Source organism: Cutaneotrichosporon oleaginosum (assembly GCF_008065305.1).
Source record: "Cutaneotrichosporon oleaginosum strain ATCC 20508 chromosome Unknown ATCC20508_contig01, whole genome shotgun sequence".
NCBI lineage: Eukaryota > Fungi > Basidiomycota > Tremellomycetes > Trichosporonales > Trichosporonaceae > Cutaneotrichosporon > Cutaneotrichosporon oleaginosum.
In genome coordinates this window covers 3176050-3190032 of record NW_027072170.1, presented here as the reverse complement: position 1 = coordinate 3190032, position 13983 = coordinate 3176050, and the positions used below count along the sequence as shown (strand labels likewise).

At 58.5% G+C, this 13983-nt stretch overlaps 8 protein-coding genes across 8 annotated transcripts; 3 read left to right on the top strand and 5 right to left on the bottom strand.

Moving 5' to 3' along the window:
- Positions 1-13: 13 nt before the first annotated feature.
- Positions 14-1126, bottom strand: COLE_01286 (uncharacterized protein; the record flags this gene model as incomplete). The annotated part of the gene is made up of 1 exon (XM_018421693.2): positions 14-1126. The coding sequence occupies one exon, from the start codon at positions 1124-1126 to the stop codon at positions 14-16; it is 1113 nt and encodes a 370-aa protein (XP_018283031.2).
- Positions 1127-2413: 1287 nt separating this feature from the next.
- Positions 2414-2800, bottom strand: COLE_01285 (uncharacterized protein; the record flags this gene model as incomplete). Its single annotated transcript, XM_018427225.2, has 1 exon — positions 2414-2800. The coding sequence occupies one exon, from the start codon at positions 2798-2800 to the stop codon at positions 2414-2416; it is 387 nt and encodes a 128-aa protein (XP_018283032.1).
- An 832-nt stretch (positions 2801-3632) lies between these two features.
- COLE_01284 (uncharacterized protein) lies at positions 3633-4661 on the bottom strand (the record flags this gene model as incomplete). Its single annotated transcript, XM_018421694.2, has 3 exons — positions 3633-3840; positions 3966-4378; positions 4410-4661. The coding sequence occupies 3 exons, from the start codon at positions 4659-4661 to the stop codon at positions 3633-3635; spliced, it is 873 nt and encodes a 290-aa protein (XP_018283033.1).
- Positions 4662-5023: 362 nt separating this feature from the next.
- Positions 5024-5453, top strand: COLE_01283 (uncharacterized protein; the record flags this gene model as incomplete). The annotated part of the gene is made up of 3 exons (XM_018420619.2): positions 5024-5150; positions 5192-5262; positions 5295-5453. The coding sequence occupies 3 exons, from the start codon at positions 5024-5026 to the stop codon at positions 5451-5453; spliced, it is 357 nt and encodes a 118-aa protein (XP_018283034.1).
- Positions 5454-5556: 103 nt separating this feature from the next.
- Positions 5557-6210, bottom strand: COLE_01282 (uncharacterized protein; the record flags this gene model as incomplete). The annotated part of the gene is made up of 1 exon (XM_018427238.2): positions 5557-6210. One exon carries the CDS (start codon positions 6208-6210, stop codon positions 5557-5559), a length of 654 nt encoding a protein of 217 aa, XP_018283035.1.
- Positions 6211-8485: 2275 nt separating this feature from the next.
- COLE_01281 (uncharacterized protein) lies at positions 8486-8788 on the top strand (the record flags this gene model as incomplete). Its single annotated transcript, XM_018427239.2, has 1 exon — positions 8486-8788. The coding sequence occupies one exon, from the start codon at positions 8486-8488 to the stop codon at positions 8786-8788; it is 303 nt and encodes a 100-aa protein (XP_018283036.1).
- Positions 8789-9736: 948 nt separating this feature from the next.
- Positions 9737-11263, top strand: COLE_01280 (uncharacterized protein; the record flags this gene model as incomplete). The annotated part of the gene is made up of 1 exon (XM_018421695.2): positions 9737-11263. One exon carries the CDS (start codon positions 9737-9739, stop codon positions 11261-11263), a length of 1527 nt encoding a protein of 508 aa, XP_018283037.1.
- Positions 11264-12650: 1387 nt separating this feature from the next.
- On the bottom strand, positions 12651-13983 carry COLE_01279 (uncharacterized protein; the record flags this gene model as incomplete). The annotated part of the gene is made up of 5 exons (XM_018424903.1): positions 12651-13040; positions 13086-13477; positions 13510-13607; positions 13642-13740; positions 13868-13983. 5 exons carry the CDS (start codon positions 13981-13983, stop codon positions 12651-12653), a joined length of 1095 nt encoding a protein of 364 aa, XP_018283038.1.

Here is a 13983-nt window from a genome sequence, read left to right as displayed (position 1 = left end):
TCTACAGAGCATTTTACTCGATCTCGCCGGCGCGGAAGGCCTCGACAATAATGCGGTCCTTGTCGACACCACGGGCCTTCAGGCCAGCGACAATGTCGTGCATGAAGGGGTCGGGTCCACAGACGTAGTAGATGGTCTTGGAGTCGCTAAGAGCGAGGAGGTCGGCGTCGAGCTTGTCCACCTGAATCATGCCCTCGTGTGTGTTGGGACCCGAAGCCGGGCCGTCCGAATAGTAGGCCTCTGACTTGATCTTTCCGTTCGACTTGGCAACAAGCTCGTCAACGTGCTGCTTGAAGACGTGGTGGTTCTGTGTCTGGACGCCCTGGATCCACGAGATGTTGACATCAGCGCCGTCCTCAACGATCGTGTTGAGCATCGACATGTTGGGAGTGATGCCAACACCGCCCGAGAGGAAGACGACGTGCTCGGGCAGAGGCGAAGGGAGGTTGAACGAGCCTGTGGGGAACGAGCACTGGATCGAGCTACCGACAGGAAGCTTGTGCAGGCGCGTCGATACCAGGCCTTCGGGAACCGAGCCCCCGTCAACATCCTCGCGCTTGACGGTGATACGGTAGCGGTCGGGCGAAGGGGCGTCGGACAGAGAGTAGTGGCGGCACTGGTAGACGCCGAGCTCGTCGATCATGACGCGGACGGTAATGAACTGGCCAGGCTTGTAGGGCTTGAGGGGAAGCATGGAGGGGTCGGTCGGGACGAACTCGAGCGACGCAATCTGGCTAGTTTCATCGATGTGAGCTGTGATCTTGAAGTCCTTCCACCCGTCCCAGGCGGCCTTGGCGTACAAGTCGGCCTCGGCATCAATGAAGATCTTGGCGAGCTGCCAGTAGGCGTGATACCAAGCCTCCTGGAGCTGGGGAGTGAAGGCGTCGCCGAGCACGCGCGAGATGGCGCCCATCAGGTTCTCAGCCACGACGGCGTAATGCTCGGGCTTGACGCCGAGCGCGGCGTGCTTTTCCGCAATGCGGACGACGGTCGGCACCAGCGGGCTCAAGTCGTGAATGTTGGCCGCGTACCCGTAGACTGAGCCGGCGAGGGCCCGAGGCTGCGACTCGTTGGCCTGGGCAGGCAGTGAAAAGATGTTCTTGAGCTGGGGATTCTTGCTGAGCATGACCTGCATCGTCAGCTGACCACTCTCCGGCAAGTATGGAATGCAGCGGTTCAAGCCCACCACCAAGTCAGACTCACTTTGTACATTTCCTTCGTGATAGTTACGCCGTGCTCAGCGAGGACTGGAGCCGTAGCGGCAACGGCCGCCTTGTCGGCCTCGGTGAGGGGGCGGACGTCCGAGGGGATCTGGAAGGCGGCCGATGCCAATCCCCTGATTGTCAGCACTGGTGTCCCACCCCGGCGGTATGGTTGCACCTACCTAACGTATAGACTAGGGCGAGCGACGCGAGTGAAGGGGCGGAGAGCGGAGCGCATGGCGAGAGTGGCAGAGTCGGGGGCTGTTGCTTGTGTCGGTAATGCTGACGTCGTCGTTCGACGTCGAGAGGGGGTGTTGTAGTTGCAGTTGATGTGATGGAGATGGCGCTGGCATCTGGAGCACAGCCGGCTTATGTATCTTTAGTTTCTCACTGGACATCTCTAGGGAGGGACATCCGATGTCGGCCTCTTGTTGCGCCTGCCTACAGCCTGCACATGCCATTGAGGGTCCGGAGAACAATAGGTGTTCTGTCAACACCGTCACGGCGCCACGGTCCGGAAGGCCGCGGGGCACGGTCCTGTGAGTGGAAGATCCGCATTTCCCTTAATATTGGCGTATTCAGGAGTCGGGCGTACACAGGCAATGCAACTGGGGATATTGCGATGCCGCGACAGTGCGGCTCTGACAGTTAGTGAGGTTCGCTGTTCCAGAACAACCATTGCATCGGAGTGCGTAAAATACTTGCGCGCTGCCGCACTTCTTGGTCTGCAAGTTGCAAGTGTCGTTCCACCGCTAAATCACTTACTGTCGAGACCAAAGACGGAGGGGCGCCGGATCTTGCCACACGACCTCGTAACCCCTACGTACACCTCAGCTGTAGGAGTAGGATTTGGCTTGCGGCGCCCATCGCTTCGTGAAACCTCGCGATCGTGCACGCTTGGAAATGGTAAATTTGGTGTGTGCGGTGATACCGACAAAATCCCATACGCTGACATCTCCTGAACCAAACGACGACGTTCAGGGGCGATGGGACCTACCGTTTGCCTTGGCCAGATCCGCAGCTGGCGCGACATTCAGATGGCGTGTCGACGACATCGTCTGCAGCATCGTCTGCGGCATCTCCGTCCAATTCTGCACGAAAATGAGTGACACACAGAACCAACGTGTCTCGGGTCATTCCGGGGCCCAACCAACGCGCATCCGGGCTGCGCCGAGAACAGCGACGCCAGGAATAGGCCGAGGTGTACGCCATTAGCGGTTCCCAATACGGGGACTGAGACGTTGACACAAAGAGAGAAACCGATATCCTGAGCAGGAGGACAACCCGTGGATGTTGACACGTGACGCCCGACGCGGAGTGGGCGGCCCGGTGCCTCGCCCAGTTTCATTGTTCGTCCTGCAGAAGGCGAAAACGCAGAGACGGGAGTTCCGCATTCGTCTGAGAGCAAGTTTGCATGGCGCATGTTGCGTGTCAAGCGCTCCCTGCGCGCTGGGAACCGGCGGGAATGCCCAACGCGCTTGATTTGTTGGAGCGCAGAGCACGGTGCATCGCAGTGGGTGGGAAGCGCCGACTTGCCAGCTGGAGCAGGTCAACGGCGCCAATCCTCCGAGCTGATGATCAAAGCGGAAAGCCGGCATCTTTCGAACACGTCATAGCGAGAGGAGTGCTCATGGCGCGCTGTGGTGGACATGTGTCAAACTCATTGCGGCCTGCCGACGTCAGAGGCAGCTTCTACGATTCCTAGACTCCAGCCATACTTCGTGCGCTTGCTGGCGCCGTGGAGAAGCAGTGCGGATTCCCCTATGGCGGACGTCGAGCGCGTCTCGGACGCCACGCGAGCTTATCATCTTCGGTGCTCAAACCTACGTGGACTTTAGACCGTGAGTACGCTCGACTTGTCCTAATGGCACTGAACGACGCCCTTCACCTTCACAACTGACGCTCTCACGAGTTGGCGATGTACAGTAGATCTGACTGTGCGCCCAGGCACCTTGCACACACCATCACAATATGCTTATGTGGCCCATATATCCATCCACCCTCCTCGCCAATCCCGAACGAACATCACACCAGCCCGCCACATTGGATGCGAGCACCTGCTGCCTGCAGATACACATAGAAAACACGAAAAAGGAGCTCAGACAGCTCTCTAGGTCATGACGGGGGTCGAACCCGCGATCTCCTGATGCTCGAAGTACTCCTGTTGGAGCCCAAATCGTAGTCAGACGCGATGCCATTTCGCCACACGACCCATGGTTTTGAAGGTCTCTAGGCTCGATAACTTATCCTGGGACACTGCAATAGAGAGCTGTACGGCCAGAGCTGAGTGTGTGGAGTGCGCTCAAGATTTAGATTCCAACACTTTGGTGTTCACGGCGCGCGACGTGACCACATACGCTGCTGTGTGTGATTAGATACAGACTGACCCCTGCAGTACCCTTGAGACCGACTGCATACCTCTAAGTTAGTCTATTTCTCCTCCACAATCTTGTTGATGAGGGTGCCAATCCCGCCGCTGATGTTGACACGGAAATCGTCCCCGTCGCGCAAGAGGCTCTTCGGCTCCTTGGTCCATCCGACACCCGCGGGGGTACCGGTGATAATGATCGTACCAGCTGGCAGAGTACTGCCCTGGGAAAGGAACGAAATGATCTTTGGAACGGAGAAAATGAGGTCGCTGGAGTCAGCTCAATTCAGGCTGGGAGGGCACGGGATATCGCCCCTGATGTGATGGACCGCTTGCCGTCTTTCCGTCCAGTCGATGGCAATTGCATGTACACCCACCCCACGCGTCAGACTCACTCCATGGTGCTCTCTTGCACGACCTTGCCGTTGTGAATGCCCTTGATGCTCAGTTTGCCAAACTCTTTGACGGCCTCCTTAGGCACGAATGCTGGACCGATTGGGCATGCCCCGTCGAACGACTTTGAGAATGTCCACTGCGAAGTCGCAAACTGTTGCACACGGGACGACACATCGTTGCACGCGGTGTACCCGGCGAGGTATTCGAGCGCGTCGGCCTCGGATACGTTCTTGGCGTCCTTTCCGAGCACGAGAACGAGCTCGGACTCATAGTCGGCTGCGTCGTCCTTGACAAACGCACGGGGAATAACAGTGGGTGCAGGATATGGATCGGCGAGCGCCTGTGCAGGCTTCATGAACACAGTTGGAACGGAAGGCACTGGCATGCTGACCTCTTCGGCGTGCGAGCGGTACTATGGTCAGTTGAGCTTGACAGATGCTCACGTTGAGACCAATGCAGCGAATCGTGCCGACCTCGGCCTGGGCGAGGGGCGACAGTAGGCGCTCCACAGTCGCCATCTTGCCAGTCTTCTCACCGGGCTGCAGTACCGAGTTGCCTGAGAAGACATTGACCTCGATGGGCTTGCCCTCGTAACTGGCGATGCCGACATCCATGGCACCGTCCACAGGCTCACCGATGAGCGGCGCACCGCCTGACTTCGGAACGAAGCGAATAAGACGCGCATACGAGGCCATGGTGCGAAGAGTTGAACGCATAGACGAGATGGAGTGTCACGGCCAAAGACATGTTGCGAAAGTGGGCGGGAATCACGGCAAAAGAAGGGTGCCGTTGGTGCGCCAGCCGGCAAAGCGGCAACGGCCGGGGCCGGCGGGCCGAGCGGCTCGGCGACAACGGAACGAGAGTGCGGCAAATCAAACTTAACTCAGCATTAGGAACCTCCTAACAATCCTAATACTTGTCACCTCCTGATTGCCGCACCTGCCGCATTGGAGGTGTGCAGAGAGGTGGGTGGCAAAATGCGGGGATGTGATGGTGAGCAGGCCGGCCATATGTACTGCGACAAGCTGCCATTCCTATTCCTCGACACACCGTCAGCATGTCTGGTCCGCCCGTAAATCTCGTCTCCGTCAACACCGCGCCGGAGCGCGCCAAGAAGGTCATTGGAGAGGTCATCGAGAACGTGAAGCACAAGTACGCGATCGTGCATGCCGGGAACTCCACAAGTGAGTCGACTCGGGGCGTCATCAACAACCGTTGACCGCAGCAATCGAGGATGTCAAGCCCCTGCTTCTCAGCGTGCAGCCGCCGCCAGAAATCTTGTTCTGCGCGTCAATGGTGCGTCCCCTTCAACGTGCATCTGACAGCAGTGGACGCCTAAGGAGCAGGAGGAGATTCAGCGGATCGCGCGCGAGACGATTCCCGGTATCAAAACGCATGCCATCCCTACCGGACTGCAGGTCCAGGTAGGGCCGGATGGGATCGTTAAGTACCTTATGGAGCGCATCGACGACATCATGAAGGCGTAGGCAAATGCATTGAGGTAATATTACAGTTCATGATAAGCACGATTTCGTTGTTGGCTTCTGAATCCCACGTCCCATGGGGCTCCGATCGATTCGGTTCACGACGTTACAATCTGCTCTGCGAGAGGAGGACTGGCCCGGACGAGGGGAAACCGGGGCAGACCTCAGTAAGACCGCGGCGACAGCGGAATTCGGCTGCTGACAGCGCGTGCCCCTGGGCGTCGCAGCAGCGCGAGGAGGGGACACAGCTACTGCGCGATAGGACGGCTTGATGCGCGATGCTGTGAGATAGGTGCAAAGAAAACTTGGCGCATGTGGTCGCTGCTTGGTCGCACAGGGCCATGGTCGAAGGCCCCAGGCAGCAGAGTGTGGCATGGCCGTGGCTCAGGCTCGCGCGAGGGCGTTCGGAGAAGACTGCACTGTCAAGTAGCCTTGTAGAGGCAACGGAGCTCGCGCGCGACCAAGAGCTGTCGGCGTGAGATTCGCCGAGACAGCAGGGGCTTGTGGGGCGCGAAGGCACAACAGTGGTTGTGGTACGAGGGGAAGGTGGCAGCGTCGAATACGTCACATTGGGTGACGCCGGTGGGGTTTGGCAGACAGCCACGCCGACGGCAGGTGAGGACGATCGAGGACAGCACGCGGCACAGGATGGCCGGCGCGGGCTGGGACGGCAGTGGTGGCAGTGACGGTGGACGGTCTCTGGCATGTCGTCACGCGTGCAGATGCTCTGGTCGGGACTGGCCCAAAGGACGACGAACATTGCGAGAATATATTTCTGGGATAGGTGTTCACGATAGATTTAGAAGCAGTGATGCTGGCGTGGAACTAGTGGGGTACATGGAGGACCTCGACGTGCAACATGTTGACTCTTATGTCTGACATGCTATGCGTCATGAGTCGGGGATTGCCGTGCTGAAGGTCTACTCGGCGCATGCACCTCGTCAGTGTCAGTGGCGAGCCGGAATGACAGAGGTCGAACGAAGATGCCTGCGGATGTTTGCGGATTGTGGTGTTACTCGCTTGGAGGAATGTGTAGCCCCTTCCAACCAGGCAGACTCGGCCAACACATACGCAACCCTTCGGAGGTGGCACCACTCGGCTCCGCATCCGCTGGCCACATGGACAAGGTTACAACCCCGACATCACCCGTTTGTCGCTGGGTAGTCACTGCACACTGTCCAGATGGGATAAACCGGGCCACGTTGACATTGCCCCGGCCCCGTATCCAGTCTTTGGTATGCTCCTACGTTTAACATTTCCTGTGGAGCAATGATTTGGCATCTTTGGATAGAAGCGAGTGGCCATAGGCGAGGATCGGAGCGTCGCAGACGCGGCGCACGTGTGTCCTCTGAGCTCATGATCTGCGCCGAGCTATGACGTGAGCTCATTCCGCCATGACTTCTCCAGTAGTGGATACGGTCAGCGCAGCCGCCAATTTTGGTCACCCGCGAGACGAAGCCAAGGGGTGGATAAATTGGTAGATACACTTCGCCATTATTCATCGGTGTCACCCCCAGACCTTCTGGCGGTGAGCACACGAATTGGAGGGGGAGGCGGGGAGGGCTCCAAGCATTACGAGCGTATACATGTTTGTATGTACAACTATATTAATCTACAACCCGGAGCAGATCGGAGGCGGTGGGTGGGCAAGACCGTCGGCCTGGAAGCTAGGTAGCCCGAGGTCTGCATTACAGGGGAAGCTTTTAAACAGCGGACTGCGCACGGGAAAGGCCGACACTCTGTCGACGAGAGGGAGGATTTGGATGCCGGCGCTAAAGGTGTAGAGCGAGAGGCATTGGTATGGCGATAAGGGATCGTGACGTGCTGGCTGCCTGGGTGGATCGTGATCTGGATGATGTCAGCGAACGATCCATACCGAGGGGCTAAGCCAACGTACTACAGGTAAAATGATCACAGCATGGACCCTCTACCTCAACATGATGTGGGTGGTGGGGAGTGGGTGGGGTGTAGCGGGCGTACAGTGGGAGAGGCCAGAATAGGGATGGGGAGGTCCGACTTAAAAGATGCTCAAATGCAGGCGTATAGGTAATCGGCGATCGGTTGAAAGCCGATTGATTGATAAGAACTCTCTGCCCCAGAGGCTGTCTGTCAGAGAAGTGTAGTAGAGAGCACGGGCGAGTTGGACTTCTCATCGCCGATTCAAGAAGAATGCGAGAGGTGGCAGGGCTATGGCCGACCGGTTCCTCCAGATCGCACCCTTGCTGACAAGACTCACCCTAGCCGTGAACCTCAGCGCGACCGGACGTGGCGCGCCCGCGTAATGACAATGAACGGCCCACCCAGCTGCCTTGCCGCTGAAGTGGTTTCATGGGCACCTCGCCGCAGCGGCTGCACGGTGCATTGCGCCCTAGTTTCCTTCTGATGCTGCCCTTGAGCCCTGCGTTGTGCGAACAGGTCGCCTGCTCGCCGGGCGTCCTATTTGGCTCTGAGGCGTCCTCCAGAATCTCCTGCTCGTCCTCGACCATGTCGATGCCATCATACGCCTCGGGCACGGCCTTCATGCTCAACGGACTGCGGTCCCATGGCGCTCCGACAGTCGTCTCGCGCGGACTCCGTGTGGGGCTATTGGTACTTGAGGCTGCGCTCCGTGTGCTCGTGCTACCAACAGTATCCGAGGACAAGCTCTTGTGAGTGGGTCGGATGATGGGGTCTCGCGTCGCCGCCATCAGGAAGCTGTGATCGAGAGGCTCTGCGCGCCTCACCCCGCTCCCAGGGACGGGATATCGTCCAGTGCCTTCGTAGTCGAGGCTAAGGAGGAATGACCGGGCGACGACGGCGTCGCTCGGCCCCGCGCGCGACATCGGCTTGCTTTGGCGTAACATTTTGGTCGTGGGGAAAGGCCATACCGAAATGGAGCAGGCGGTTCTTAAAGCATCGAAAATGGCTAGTGGGAGGGCGGCAGTCGCAGCGGTAGAATTCTGCTGCGGCCTGCGCTGCCAAGCAGCCTATATGGCGTCACGTCACTACTGCATCACCTGGCATGTAAAGTGGAGTCGGGCAACACTGCTTCGGGCATGTGCCTTGAGGCAAACCTCAAGCGAAACTGCGGGCTTTTCCATTTGAGCGCTTTTTGGGCCGTCTCCCTCTCGGCGTCCGCCTGCCGCAGATCTTTTAAGGAGATTATTGTTTTGATTTCGAGCCAAGCCCACAGCGGATACGAATCTCATCCGGTCTTGGCAGGACTTTGGGCTGCGGGAATGCAACCACCGTCGCCACCAGGGCGACGCAGCGATCGGAGACGCAGACCACTGATGCTTCAGATGAATGGGCTGCCCCTGAGCCGAGTTTCACTGCTCGAAGAGACGAGTAGTGACTGAATTGACAACTGCGGCCTGCGGTCAGCTGAATGTGCGGTGATGTCGGCCGACAATGCGCCTGCAGATCCGGAGTGCATCTGATACTACACGATCGGCAGCTCGACAGTGCGTGGACGCGAACGCGAACATTTGTCCACCTCGAATGATGCTTATCACACCCTACCGAGGATACGCATCATCACATCTTCGACGGCTCCTTAGCTCACATGCCTCCTCGTTCGGTCTCGGCTTGGGTGGTGTTGAGTATGGTGCTTACGACGTCTATGTGGGGCGTCGGGTTCTTTCTGATGACTAGCTTGCTAGTCCAACCTACGAAGGCGCTGACCTCCGTCCATAACCCCCAACGACTCCAAATCGCCACCCTCCTCCTCTGGCAAAACACGCTCGTCCATGGATGAAGACGTGTATTCTTACCCAGAGGAGTGTCAACGACGACGCAAATAGCCGCCCCACAGAGGGCGTCAGGCTCTGGGGCCCGTCTTCTTCGCACGGTTGGCGTCATGGCTGCTGCCGATGCTCCTCACTTTCGGCGCACAGTTCCACTTGGCTGAGCAGTGACGTCGAGTGGCCAACCACAGATCTGAATCTGTGGAACGTTGTCCCCACAACGCAAGCCATGGCGGTGACCACCAACCGACCTGGCAGGGCGCGTCGCTGCTCGGTCCGGGAGCTCTGCGGCCGTCGACTGAGGTGGGAGAACGGCTCCCGGACCCAATGGGTAACGGGATCAGCTTCCCCTCTGCAATGTACGTCTGTGCACGAGCCTTGTAGACGTCGCGACACCAAGGCAAGCGTGGCAATCGAGCGGAACCCCACGTCTCCCACCTTGAGCATCCGACCGCGAGACTCGTCATTGCCTATCTCATCTAGATTCGACTCCGCTTCTCACAACAACAGCCCCCGCCCTTTGCCGTTCCCGGTGAACTCTCCAGCCGCAGTCCTGTCGAGATGTCTGCCTCAGCTCTCGTGGACACCCTCCTCTCCCACTCTACCCTCACGAAGGTAGTACTGGCGGTGCTAACGCTTCTGCTCGCAGTGGTGATTGAGCTCGCCCGTCGGCGCGCGACCTATGCTCACCTTCCACCGGGGCCCTTACCGCATCTGCTGACAGGCAACGACTACCCAGCCACGTATCCATGGCGCGCGTTCTATGAGCTCTCCAAGACGTACGGTCCTGTCATCACATTGTGGACGGGCACGCAACCGAGCGTAATTCTCAACGATATGGCCAGCGCGACGTGGTTTCTCGACAAACATTCACGCGACACGTCCGACCGCCCCCCGCACTGGGCCTACATCTCCGGCGGCAAGCGCGTCATTCTCCAGCCCCACGGCGAGCGGTGGCGCCGCATGCGCCGTGCCCTCTACTCGATCCTGCAGCCGGCGCAGGCTACCCAGTTGCGGGGATACCAAGAGAGGGTGGCGCGGGGCGTTGTGCTGGACATCCTCGGGGGCGGCGAGTTCCAGGACCACATCAGGACATACGCGGCGACGATCAGCGTGCACATGGCCTACGGACGGATGGAGCGCGCGCGGTACTCGGACCCCGATATCGCAAAGATAGTCGAGAACAGCGCCCGCTTCGGGAACTTCCTCCGTCCTGGCGGGAGCAAGCTTGACGCGTTTCCCTGGCTTGCGTACGTGCCAGGATACATGCGACAGATGAACCGATGGAACGCCGAGGAGCTCGTCCTCTTCCGCTCGGCACTTGACGACGTCAAGGCTCGTAGCGTCACAGGACCTGAGCGATGCTTTGCGACGTATCTCTTGGAGCGGAAGAAGGAGCTCGAGCTGAGCTATGACGAGGTCGCTTACCTTTGCGGAAGCGTGTTTGGCGCGGGCTCGGACGCAACCAGTGCAGCCATACAGATCATTGTCATGGCGGCTGCGACTCATCCCGAGTGGCAGGCGCGTGTCCAAGCCGAGCTGGACCAAGCAACCGCAGGGCAGCCGCCGGGTTTCGATGACCTGGCCGTGGATGCCGTGCCGCATCTCCATGCCTTCGTTGCAGAGAGCTACCGTTGGCGTCCCGTCTCCGCTGGCGGCTTCATTCACCGCACCACTGCACCCGTCATGTATGGCGACTACGTTGTGCCCGCCGGCGTCCTCATTTCCGGCAATCACTGGGCAATCCACCGCGACACAAGCTACTTTGGCGCCGACGTCGAGACTTTCAATCCTAGCCGTTGGATCAAGGACGGCAAATTCAACGAGGCAATGAAACACGTACAGTTCGGCTTTGGGCGGCGCGTCTGCCCCGGCCATCATGTCGCGCATAACAGCGTGCTCATTAATGCTGCGCTGCTGCTCTGGGCTTTCAACATGACGGAACAGACGAACAGCAAGGGCAAGCTGATCCCTATCGACACGCTCGCGTTCACAAACACTGCCAACTCACACCCCTTGAAGTTTAACGTCAGTTTCCACGAACGCGTCGCCAACCTGGCGGAGCTCATGAGCGTCGACAACATATAGCCGGCCAGCCGAATTGTAAGTAATCTCAGAACATATGCAAGTGGTGGATAGGGCCGAGCCCATCATTGAGCGTCAAAGTTCAGTCATATCATCAAGGTCGTGTGGCGAAATGGCATCGCGTCTGACTACGATTTGGGCTCCATCAGGAGTACTTCGAGCATCAGGAGATCGCGGGTTCGACCCCCGTCATGACCTAGAGCCTCTCAGCAAGCGCGTAGTGCGAGCTGAAAGCATCTTTTGTTGGAGGTCGTCGAGGTGAGGGTCTCGGAGGGGCGAGGACAGAGTTTCGGGCGGACCATGGGGCTCAGGGTACATATCTGCACGCCGCAAATAGGTGTGCACCTTCAGCGACTGATGCATATGCGTAACGCGTTCTTTGCGCGCCGCTGAGCCTAATGGAGGATCGGTAGCTGTCTGTTGATGTTTCTCTCGCAAAAGATTGCGGAGGTGGATGACCTCCACTTTTCGGCCTCCCCAGCTCCCGACCAACCTCCACCTTTCCCTAAGATCTGCATCCCGCTCATGTCCGGCCCTGGATGCCTGCTGATGTCTGTCTGCTCGGCTGCTGCGCTCCCCTACCCCTTATCGCGTGAGTCAGGCGCCGGAGCAAAAGAGTATTCTCCACCAGGGAGTTGAACCCTGCTCTTTCGCGGTTACGCTGACTGAAGCACCAGCAACTCTCTAATGAGAGGCGAATATACTAACCGATATACTAGTGAAGACATGCTTATGTTCCACAGCAGCATGCATGTGGCCGGAGCGGACTGGCATACTTTTTGACGACAAGGGGTCCGTCTGTATTGCTGTTTACCGGGATGGCTTTAAGAAGTGGCAGAAGTCAGATGAACACGCTGTGGGCAGGGAAGTGGGAGTGAGAGTGGTTCAGCACGGCGCAGGGAGCATCTGTGCGATTGCCTCGTCTCTTTTTGAAGACAACGGAGACAACGGGGTGCTTAAACATCGCTCAACTAAATCGAGCGACAACAAACAGTGCCGCGGGATATTGAGAGACTGAAAAGCCGTACCGCAGGCGAGTCCAGTCGCCCAACATTAGCAGCGAGAGGGAAGCGAGCTCGTGGCACGGTCAGCGTGACCATCCGTCTCGACTTCACCTATTTCTACACTACTAGAGTGGCTCACACATTCCATTTTCTTAGAGCCGCTGATAGCATGTTTTTCTTGAGCCCCTCAGGGGTTGAACCGGCCATGATTGATCACAGTCCGTCGTGCTCGTTCATTGACAAGGGCACCTGCGTTGTCTGGTTCCTGCGCGCCCGCCCGCCCCTCCTCGCCTCGTACACCCGAACCGATACGAGATGCAATGTATGCCATGATGATGTCTTCTGCTGACCTCTTGACACCCCAGTCCCCCACTGCTTTCGTCCTACTAATGCCCCGGTTCTTCCAAGCTCTTGTTGACGAAACCCACGTTGAATTGCAGCAGAGAGTTGATGTCGCGCACCCACCCTGTTCCCTGGCCCACGCGCTCGACGCATGGAATCGGAAACGGCGACTTGCGTATCACAACGCTCTCGCGCGCGTTGAGCAGACACACCTCCCGACCGTCTATCGATAGCTCAGCGGGCGCGCGAGCTCTTGGACTGATCTCGAGCCTCACTACACCGTGCCCGGGAAGGATTATTGGTCTGAAGCTGAGCGACCGCGGGGCAATGGGCGTGAGGAGGAGCGCGTCCGCTTCAGGGTGCGAAATTGGTCCGCCAGCGGAGAGGGAATAGGCTGTCGAGCCTGTTGGTGTTGAGAGGAGGAGGCCGTCGGACTGCGATCAGCAGCCAAAGTGGTTCCCCCGCCTTCGCGTACTCACCACTGCCTCGGTCAGGTGCTGCCCGTCGAAATAGGTGTCGACGACTGTAAGGTGCGGGTGCCGCCCGCGGTGTAGTGATACCTCGTTCATGACCTGCCATCCGCTGCGGCTCTTAGGTCCACAGCGCTCAAGCAAGCTCCCATCTGGCGCCTGAGGTTTGCACTCCACACGCATCCGGTTCAGGATCGGCACGGGGCCAGTGAGAGTTGTCTGCACAGCCGAGGAGAGTTGCGAGATGTGGAACGGGAGGAGGAAGCCGAGTGAGCCCATCGAGAAGCACAGCACCGGTGGACATTCGCCCTGGCTGAAGAGGTTGGCGACGTGCAGCACAGTCCCATCTCCGCCCAGCGTGAGTACGAGATGTGTATTTTCTGGCAGCAGGTCCACGTCGCCTGCGGTCAGCTGGGCCTTGTGCCGCTCACACCCTTCTCGACAACCACTAAATTATCAAATTCAGGCTGGTCGCGCGCGGTATGTGGTTCGACTAGCAGGCGGAGATGCGGGTAAGTCTTGGTCAACATTCTGGTGTAAGCTTGTTCGTCATGGACAAGCGCACGAAAGAACATCTCGCATCGTCTTCCGCACGCGCTCGTCATCGGGCTTGTGTACAAGCAATAGCGAGGTTGGCTGTGCCGTCCAGCGCGTCAGGCGATAGCTGAGGTCAGTCACGTTTACAGATCGCAGACTTCACGATGACAGGGACCCGCTGCCCCGTGCCTCCGGAATGGGCAGCAACCTCGGTTTCCTGGTGTCAGCACGAGCAAGGTGGAGGTGATACTCACCTGAGCATCTGCTTAGCCGTAGGTTGGGGCATGTCCCGGAGGAGATGCAAGCCGCGGCAGCTCCCGGATTTTCTGCTTAGCCCAAGAGCGATGGACCTTGGTATCGCTGGTCGCAT